General features: G+C 46.2%; 1 protein-coding gene across 1 annotated transcript in view; it reads right to left on the bottom strand.

The window, feature by feature from the left end:
• Nucleotides 1-8873, bottom strand: part of Pcsk6 (proprotein convertase subtilisin/kexin type 6) — a 168942-nt gene extending 160069 nt beyond the window's left edge. Inside the window, exons 1-2 of the mRNA XM_013350233.2 lie at nt 8835-8873; nt 7943-8050 (exon numbers count right to left, since the gene is read on the bottom strand). Of these exons, the coding sequence (XP_013205687.2) occupies nt 7943-8050; nt 8835-8873 (147 nt within the window). The remainder of the gene's footprint in view (nt 1-7942; nt 8051-8834) is intronic.
• Nucleotides 8874-10456: the final 1583 nt, after the last annotated feature.

A 10456-nucleotide genomic window follows, 5' to 3' on the forward strand; every position in this document is an offset into this window, starting at 1 on the left:
AGAGATTCATTCTATAAGTTCTGTGACTCTAGGGAACTGGACTAATACCCTGACATCAGAAGCCACATGGCCACATTTCAAGCCAGGTCATAGAGACATGTAACACTGGCATGGAGAAGGTTTGAGCCTGGAGTCCACATTATGTTGTTAAACCTCATCAACAACAGTGGAGGACATTCTTCTCCAGAGACTGATGAAGTACCAGAACATAAAATAAATCTCTCCAGCATCAAGGAACTAATTTTCAAGATAATATCTGATCTGAAAACAATTAAGTTAGCTATTGATAACATGAAGAGATGAAAAGTCTCACACACATAGAAATTAGCATACATGCTTAGGTAATTCATGGATCAAACACCATAATGTGGACTTCAGATATGAACAATGTAATGCCAGCGAAAGCACTGAGGGGAGAATGTATGAGCATCACTGAATATGACATCAGAAGGGACATCGCATCATCTCCCATACTGGTAGAAGCAGAGGTGATGGACACTCATGGTATCAAGTGACCAGCTAAAGTGTTGTGTGTGTGTGTGTGTGTGTGTTGTTTGTTTGTTTGTTTTTGGAGACAGGATTTCTCTGTGTAACAGCTCTGGCTGTCCTGGAACTCACTCTGTAGAGCACACTGGTCTTAAACTCACAGAGATCCACCTGCCTCTGCCTCCTGAGTGCTGGGATTAAACGTGTGTACCGCCACATCTGGTTTAAAAAGATATTTTTTAAGTTCAAGAAAACAGAGAGGTAGAGAGTTAAGGTTGGGAGAACTCTGTAAAATAGAAGATAAATTAGTAATAGAGAAACGTTAAGCAGCTGGAAACACTTCTTTAAGAACCCAGCAGGAGAGATAAATCTAGCTCAGTAAAGACAAGGGGAAATGCTCAGAGAAGTGGAATACAAGGGAAAGAGGTGCTGCTGCAGACAAAGCCAAGGATTAAAGGATAATAAGGACACACTCACTGCGACATTAAGCTAATACATTTAAAACCTTCAGACAACAAGAGCAAATGACTAGAAAATTATGATATATGAAACTATATAAAAAAGAAGGTCCACTTGGCTCTTCCATTAGAGCGAATGAAGCAGGGGGAGACATCTATCTCTCTCACATAGACACGCGTGCCCAGATTTAAGAGTGAGCGCTAAGGAATGTTAAGGAATAAACCATCTTAGTCTTGCACAAACTGGTCCAGGAAACAGAAAAAGAATAAAATTCATAAGGCCAGGGTAATATTGGAGCCAGACAAGGACTGTGTAAGAAGGGGAAATTACAGGTCTGCTCTGGCCATGAGTATAGAATCTGAACTCCCAACCAGCTCAGAAGACCAGACTCAGCGATGAGTCGGAAGAAGGTGGATTTGGTCCGTAAACGCAAGAGCATTTGAACAGCAGAAAGCCAACACAATCAACTCTTTGTGCAGCAAACTGAAAATATTGTTAAAATTCAAAACCTCTATGACTCTTAAACTTGGTAAGAGACTTCTTAGCCTGTTGTGAGGTGATCTTCAAAGCACACATATAATCCTAACACATGAGAGAGGGAGGCAGGAAGATGCAGAAGTTCAAGGGAATACATGAATTCCAGGGAAGTCTGGGCTACTTCAGACTCAGGCTCAAATGAAAAGAAAACAATCACAACAAACAACGAACAGGAAACATTAACCTTCATAAGGACGTATTTATAATCTCCCCTTTAAAATGAAGAACAAAGAACTCTTGCAATCAATTCATCATTATAGTGAAAGTCCAGCTAGCTTTCCAATAAACAAACCAGTAACTTCCAGAATGACCAGGGGAAAATAAAATTATCCACAGAAGATGTCTACACAGGAAATCTTAACAAATCTATGATTTCCTATGGTTGCGGGAGAAAACCATATATAGCTGATGGGAAAAAAATCAGGGCTTTGTAGTATCGAGTGTGTAGAAGAGATAGCTACAAAAACATAACTTCTTTCTATAAACTGGCAACAACTGTCAGAAAACTCACAGTACCTGTCTATTTGATTAAAAAAAAGTGTTTAAGTCTCACAGATAACAAATGACAACACATTGCCAATCATTAAGAGATACTTAAAAAGTAAAAAGAATACCATGTTCATAGATAGAAGGCCCTGTATCATTGTGATTCACTTGATCAAATGTATCAAATACATTCATATGTTATATAATATTTTGGTCAAAATCCTGAAGGTATTTTGTTGATGTTTGTTTCGCAGAAATTGTCACATTGAAAGTGAAAAGGCAAAGACAAGAAGGCAAGAACAGCCTAAAGCGAGCACACTGGAATCTCTGAGGCTCTGAGTCAGGAACAAACAATACATGGAACAGAGGAGGAGGCCCACACAAGCGCAGAGCTGGGTTTTCAGCAGAACTTCACTGGCAAACTTGATATAGTGCGCATGCCTGTTAACCCAGCCCCTGAGCCTGAGGTAGGGGATACAGTGCGCATGCCTGTTAACCCAGCCCCTGAGCCTGAGGTAGGGGATATAGTGCGCATGCCTGTTAACCCAGTCCGAGCCTGAGGTAGGGGATATAGCGGGCATGCCTATTTACAGAAGACCAGTCAAGATACAGAAGACCAGCTGAGACACAGAAGATCAACTGAGACACAGAAGATCAGCCAAGACACAGAAGACCAGTTGAGACACAGAAGACCAGCCGAGACACAGAAGACCAGCAGAGATACAGAAGACACAGAAGACCAGTCAAGATACAGAAGACCAGCTGAGACACAGAAGATCAACTGAGACACAGAAGATCAGCCAAGACACAGAAGACCAGCTGAGACACAGAAGACCAGCCGAGACACAGAAGAACAGGCTTTGAGCCTGAGGTTGGGATATAGTGCACAGGCCTGTTAACCCAGGCCCTGAACCTGCAGAGGGGGATATGTTGACGAATTAGGTTGGTACGATAAATAACCAGACCAGCTCAAGAACAACAGTTATGTTTTAATAATTGAAAAGGGGGAAACTCACGCTACAAGAGTGGGAGGTCCGAAATCCAAAAGGGTCCGGAGAGCACCGCGGAGGGGGGGGGGGGTGCACACCTGCATCTCCTGGTTTTTCTACCTGTGCTCCAGGTGGCCACACCCTAACCAGATGTGATTGGTTGAGCTTCCCCATCAGGGATATAGTGCGCATGCCTGTTAACGCAGGCTCTGAACCTGAGGTAGGGATGTAGCGTGCGTGCCGGTTAACCCAGCCCCTGGACCTGAGGTAGAATGTCAAGGCCACCCTGAGAGGAGACCCTGCCTCAACAGAGAGCAAAGTCACCAAAACACAAAACATCATTGGTGACAGGGGAAACTAGTCAAGTGATAATCCTAGGAGAACTAGATGCTCCTATGCGGAAAAATCAAATCCTGTTTCACAGGAAACACAAAAACAAACCTAGACAAACTGAGACCTAGGCGTGACACTCAGAAGTAAAGCCTGTGGATGCCCCCTGGATCTGACTCACCCTGATGCACTCCCCAGTTTCCTGCCTCTCGCTCTGCACTAGCTGACTTGTGTGTCTTGTTGTCGTTGCTGTCAGCTTGATGCTAGGCAGAGTCATCTGGAAAGACAGCAGCAGGTATGGAATTGCATCCCTAAGACTAGCCTGCGTCCGAGAGGCATTTTCAAGAATTTAATGATTTGATGTGGGAGGGCCCAGGCCACTGTGGAAGGGTCCACCTTCGGTAGGTGGTCCTGGGCTATATAAACAAGCAGGCTGAGAAAGTCATGAAGAACAAACCAGTGAGCATTGCTTCTCCAGAGCTCATGCTCCTAATTCACACCTTGAGCTGCTGCCCCAACCTCCCTTCCTGATGGGCTGTAGCTGTAAGATGAAATACACCTTTCTTCCCTTGGGCCGTGGTGCTTCTCAGCAATGGAGAGCCAAACTGGACAGAATCTGGTACCAGAGAGTGAGGTATTGCTGTGACAAACCCAACCATGTTGTTTTGGCGGAAGACTGTGGGGGCAATTTAGAACTTTGGCCTGGAAGAGCTGTTGAGGGCTTAGAACGGGGGCAGTCTCGGTTTCGTCGGAGACCCCTGCATACGATAGAAGCCACGGCTGGGGGCTGACTACCAGGGGCAAGGGAGATGTGATGTGGAGCCTGCCTGGGCACCGTTGTGCGTGCTGATGGGAGCAGAGCTGAAGATACTAACTACCCAAACAAGCTCTTTGGGACCAGAAGCCTGTGAGTCCCAGATGTCGGAGAGTGACTGTGACTGTGCCCCAGTTCTTCCCTTCTGGAATAAGATATAACTTGCCTTTTATTTTAGAGGAGCCCATAGTTGACAGACCTTACATTTTAAAGAGATTTTGGATATTATAAAGAGACTTTGAACTTAAAAAAAAAAAAGGTTGACTCTTTCAAAGACTCCAGGAGTTTTAAAGCTATACTATGTCTTCTTTAGTGATATTAACATGAGATTGTAGGGATAAACAAGAAAGGAAAGGCCATGATCCAATAGACAAACTGACAAGAGGTTAACTGTGCTGGTTAATATTTAAAAAAATCAATTTGACACAGGCTACAATCATCAGGAAGAGGGAATGTCAATTGAGTGATTGCCTTCAACAGACTGGCCTGTGGCTATATCCGTGGGGCATTTTCTTGATTAATGATTGATGAGAGGGTCCAGGTGGGTGATGCCATGCCTGGCGAGGTGCCCCTAAGTTATATTTTAAAAGCAAGCTGCGTAAGCCGTGGAGAGCAAGCAAGCAAGCAATGTTCCTCCTGGCACTTCCGTCTGTGCCCTGACTTTTCTTCCCTTCACAAACAAACAAACAAGACCCTTTTCGTCCCCAACACTGTGTTTGTCATGGTGTTTCTCACAGCAATACGGAACTGAAGTAGGACACGCTCTAGCCCAGGTATCAGAACACCCTTGGCAGCTTCTCTGCCCTCTAGTTTTAGGATGGCTCAGTGAACCCAAGGGCAAGTGAGGAGGAAGATGAGGCTGGCTTGTCCACTCCCCTAGGCTCTGCCCACAGACTTGCTTCAGCATCATTTCTCTCCCAAACCCCTGCTCACCCCAAGGTGCTCGTCCACCCAATCCTCCCTTCGGGCTCCCATCAACAACCTCTCTTCACTTCCTTTGGGGCCAAGGAATAGACACAACCTTGGTGCTAACAGTCCCCGCGTTCTTCCAAGCTTTGCTTCTACCTTTGGAAAAAGGTCTATTAGACTTCCTCAAAAGTACTCCAGCTGAATGTACCCCATCTTTCCAATGGAACTGTGGACTGATGACATCATTGTTGCTGAAAGTACATGGAAGATAAACAGGATATCACAGTGGGCTTCATATACTCCAGGAGCTCTGAGGTAATCACTAGGCCATCTGAAGCATTTTGGATTGCATGTAAACCCACAGTATTCTTGATCATACATGATGATACAGGTGTTCACATGGAATGAAATACCCAGATTCAAGACATGGTATAGCAATAATATATATATATAATAGTGCTGGTCATGGCTGAAAGGGCAGGTAGACTCTCCTTGTGACACTGGAGAACACCTACCAGGTAAAGGAGCAAGGAGATTCAGAGAGCCCCATGGTAGCCCCAGAGTGTGACGTGTACTTCCAGAGTCAAGGAAACACTGAAATGGTCAACCTTCATAGGTGTCTCATTTAGGAAGGGGAGGAAGAGGATGGGGACACACAGCAGACACTGCTGTGACAAGGAACTCTATGTTCGTCGGATGACCTTCCACTACCCATGGTTAAGAAAAGAGCCTTCTCCACAACGTGCCTTCCCACAGCTACTGCGGCTGCCTCGCAAGGCTGGGGCTCCTCTTCCCGGATTTGCCCACCCCTTAACCTGCCTAAGCCCATGATACAAACTGGGTCCTTAGGTCCCGAGACACGGGAGCTGTCTTGGTTGGCGCATGTGGGAAGTGTGGGAGACACTTGAGATCCAGGGATACTACATAAAAAGGCCTGATGCCATGGCAGTCAGCAGGCAGATGTGGCTGTCTTCATCACATGGAGGTGTGCAGAGCCAAACCCAGGGTGAATATGAACCAGCAGCTGAGGCCAAGTGTGCTGGAAGCTCGGACTTGCCATGATGCTGTGAGTGCCCAGCCATTGTACACCCTATGTTCCGAAGCCAGAGAGCTGGGCCAGCACCCAGTCTCTGAAGAGCAGCAGGGTCTGAGAAGTTTTATTTCTAGCAAGGTTCCAAATGCTGCTGCTGCTGGCCTGGTGGGAACCTGGGGAAATGGGGATAGTGGAGGGATTCATCATGAGACACCTACTAAGATATCCTGCCCTTTGCTCCCAGGTCAGGGTAGGAGGCTGCTCCTTCCTCCACGAACTTAGGAAAATGCCCTGGTGAGAAACAGCAGATAGCCAATGGGTGCTCCAACAACACTAGATTCCCTGAGTGCCAGAGACCAGTGGCAAGCAGACCTGAATGACTGTCCTGCACACAGGATGCCCCCTGATTTGCAGAACCTGGGTGAGGCTCAGGGATGCAAAGGGCTGGCAGACAGTTCAGTAAGATGCTACTTGGTACAGATGCCATGCCTCAGTTTCCTTATCTAATACTAGGGAAGAAGTGTTTACATTGGGGCCTATCTGTTCAGAGTAAATAAGGTCAAGCCCCGCAGGCCATTTCTTATCCCGTAAGAGTCTATCACCCTTGCCAGCTGCCCTGTTCATCTTCATGATGTCATTATTTCCTTTTGTTGGTGGCGACTGACCTCTCCTCCCTCGGGGATCACTTGCACCTTTCCTAAGTAGATCTCTGGGCTGCTGATACTGCTGTCTGGGCATCTACAACACAATCTGCCCCCCTTACCCTCCGTTTTTTCCTGTTTTGGTTTAGTTTGGAGACAGAGTTTCTCTGTGTAGCTTTGGAGCCTGTCCTAGAACTTGTTTTGTAGACCAGGCTGGCCTCGAACTCACAGAGATCCGCCTGCCTCTGCCTCCTGAGTGCTGGCATTAAAGGCGTGCGCCATCACCGCCTGTCTTCAATCATTCACAAGATAATGGAGACACTACCTGTGGTGTGGAGGAAACACCACAGATACAAAATCCTACTTGCATTTCTAGCCCTTTCTTCACCTCCCTCCTGTATAAAGGCTGTAGAATCTAAACCTCTTGATTTCTCAGACTCCCCTGAAGCCAACATGACCATGTAACATAGCTGTAACCCTTGAGATAGATACAGCACAAGTCCCTGGGGAGGGTGACCCTTTTCGATTGAAACGGAATTTTGATTATTCTATTTGTTCATCCCCAAACTCAGCAACCTGCCTAGTATCTGGATATTAGACTTCCAAGTGTGTATCTAGTATTAACCCCATAATGCCTCGGGGACTCCCACAAGAAGAGACCTTCGGGCCAAGAGTGGCAGAGTAGAAAACAGAAGTGCCACTTGACACAAACAAAACAAAGTAACCTCCACGGTGTTGCAGTTATTGCCTCTGCTTTCTGCCTCTGAACACATTCCTAGCTACAATGTAACGAGTCTCTGAAATTGACGACCCATGCCAATTTACACGGTATAGTTCTTCCCAATGGAACCTGAGCTGTCCGTGAGTGGCGGAGGTGGCCGCTTTCAGATGACTGGTGAAATTAAACTGTAGCAAATTCCTCATTTCACATTCTAGACTTATTGTCAAGAGACAGGTGGTGGGTGACTCCAGGACTCCAACACCCCGAATTCTATGCTCTTTCAAAATCAAATATGGAACCAACCCAGGAAATACATGAGGGAGTAGCCAAAGGAGGGGCGGTACTAGCAACTGGCAGGTGGCATCCACCCTCCTGGTCCTAAGCCACTGGTCACAGTGGGGACTGGCTAGGTATCCACTAGGGACAATACCAGTCTTCCTGAGGTCAGTGCACAGTGAGGCTGTCAGGTAGGAGGACCACGATCGTATCCACACTAATAACAAGGCCAGTGCTCCTCTCCCAGAGGAGAACACTCACACTGCAATCTCCAACAGCTAGCTGCAGAATTCTGTTTTGCAAGGATGACTGCAATCGTACATCACAGATGAGTGATTTGACGTCCAAGGATGTTAAGTGGCCCGCCAACTGTTGATCAATGTGTAGGCAAAAGTGTTCAGATCATATCTAAATCTTCTGTTTGTGTTTGCCTAATAGCTCTGCTTGCAAGAGCTGGTCCATCAAGGTAATCCCGGAAAACAAAAAGCTGGCTTTATGCGTCACGGGGAAACCTAGCTCCCGTGAGGAGAGCAGGATAGAAAGGCCCCTTTGCCTTTACATTTCTATGGTCTCTTTAGAATTTTCCTTCATTTCCGATGACGTCAGTGTTCTGTAACGTCCTCGTAAGTGGTGCCCAGAGCAAGGAACATTTGGGAGGAAGATAGAAATCTAGCACCTCCAAGAATGCTGGTATCTCTGAGGGGTGAATGAAGATGAGAATCTGGAGTACATCAGTACAGACAGAAGATAGCTGTTTCCATCCACAGCCACCTTTGGTGAGCTTTCCTGTTTACTCCAAGGGGTTAACATTGGCCAACTGACAGGTCCCACTATTTGGTTTGTCTCTGATTCTTAAGAGAGAATTTGTTTTTAGTCCTGAGTAGCAGGGGCCTCTCTTGCATCCACGTTGGTAGGTAGGAACCCTCCAAAGCATGCTAGGCAGGGCAGGGAGGCCCCACCTGCCGCTCCCACCTGCTGCTGAATGGGAGGCAAGTCACTGTGATAAGCGCTGCAGTCATGGCACGTCCTCACTGCAGAAGGCATAGCTCACGAGTTTAGTCTAGCATAGCTTCTGTCTGCACTGTCCAAGTGTTAACAGCCACGACCTTCCTCAGGAAGACAACGGTCACACAATATTCGTCCGCTCCACTACCTTCACGGTGTAGGAGCTGGAAGCCATGGCCTTGGACATGTCAGACAGGTGCTCTGCCTCTCTACCTCAGTCCTAGCCTCACCTGGGACTTCGAATTCTGGCTTTAAAGGCAGCTTTCCTAGGGTGACTCCAATACGCCTAACACTGGGCAGACTGGTACGTCCGCACTGGGTGGACTGGTATGTCGAGCTCCACCGGCAGAGATAACCATCGCTGTGATGATGCTGTTAGCAGCACAATGGTCACCTGAGGACAGGCACTATTCCACGCATGTTCTTATTGGAAGTGCTGCTAACTTCCATTTTTCAGAAGAAAGAGCTGGGGTACAGCATCGGACAGTCAGTGTCAGAAGAGAGATTCTTATAATCCAGGCCTTCGTTCATTAGATTTTTTTATTTTTAATTTTAGTACATGTTGACACATGTGTTTAAATCCCAGCACTCAGGGACAGAGGCAGGTGGAGCACTATGGGTTTGAAGCCAGCCTGGTCTACATAGAGCTCAAGGCTAGCCAAGGCTTCCTACTGAGATCCTGTTTCAAAAAACAAAATAAAGTAAAATAAAATTACATGTGTTGTGTCGATATGCAGATGTACCTATGCACGGAGGTCAGAGAATGAATGACTTGCAGGAATTGGTTCTCTCCTTCCACTGCGTGGGTCCTAGGAATCAAACTCCAGTCTTCTGGCTGGCCCCTATGCTTTAGACTTTAATCTGAGTTTTCCCCCATAGGTACATGTTCTTCAAAGTCTACCTCATTCATTGAAAAGTGGTGTCAGATTTCGGCTTGCCTAACACGAGAGGCTGTTAACTTTGTATTAGAGGCCACCATTGCCTTTGGTCAGTGGTCAAAACTCCCTCATTGTGTATGGAGAACAGGAGGCACTGCCTGGGCTGTTGGGGGGGGAGGGGGGAAGCAAATTATAGCTATTTGCATATTTTATTATATTTAGTGCATTTTATTTTGTCAGTGACTCTTAAAGCACATTAAGTAGTTAATTGCTTTATTTCCTTTTCAACATTTTATTTGTCTCTATAATGTAATTAGTGCAAACTCCATATTTGTTTTCCCCTTGAGTCAGCTCAACACTTTCTCCTTTTCATTGTGAAATATTTCATGCTTCCGTCCAAAGCTTTCTCCTCACCGAATTCTTATTTTAATTTGCTTTCCTGGTACAATGTGCTCTAAGACGATTTCATTTCAGAAAAATGTCGCATCTTCCCCTTGGTATGGAGTCTCCTCATTTTACCACGTTCCCTAGTTTAGCTTAACGTTCTTTCATTTCTATTATGTGTTATGTGTTCCAACTTTTATATCCCCCCGGCGTTCGTTCTAATAGAATTAGGAGAATCTATAAATAAAAGTGGCTTCTTAGAATAATGCTTTCATTCTTTCCCTCCGCCCCCGCCCCAGCTTCGGAATTTACCAACAGACCCTCTCAGGCAGAGGCTCTGCCCAAGAGGACTAGAGTTGTCTTTGCTGCATCTGGTCTGGGGCGCCCCTGGGGAAACAGGCAGGGGTCCAAATTAGGGCTCCCATTCAGGACTTTGCACTGCGGCAGCTGGTCCTGCCTCTTGGTTTCAAAAGAATCAAGAGAGGCTGAGAAGTCTTCAGAAAGTTAC

The sequence above is a fragment of the Microtus ochrogaster genome, chromosome 22, assembly GCF_000317375.1.
Source record: "Microtus ochrogaster isolate Prairie Vole_2 chromosome 22, MicOch1.0, whole genome shotgun sequence".
NCBI lineage: Eukaryota > Metazoa > Chordata > Mammalia > Rodentia > Cricetidae > Microtus > Microtus ochrogaster.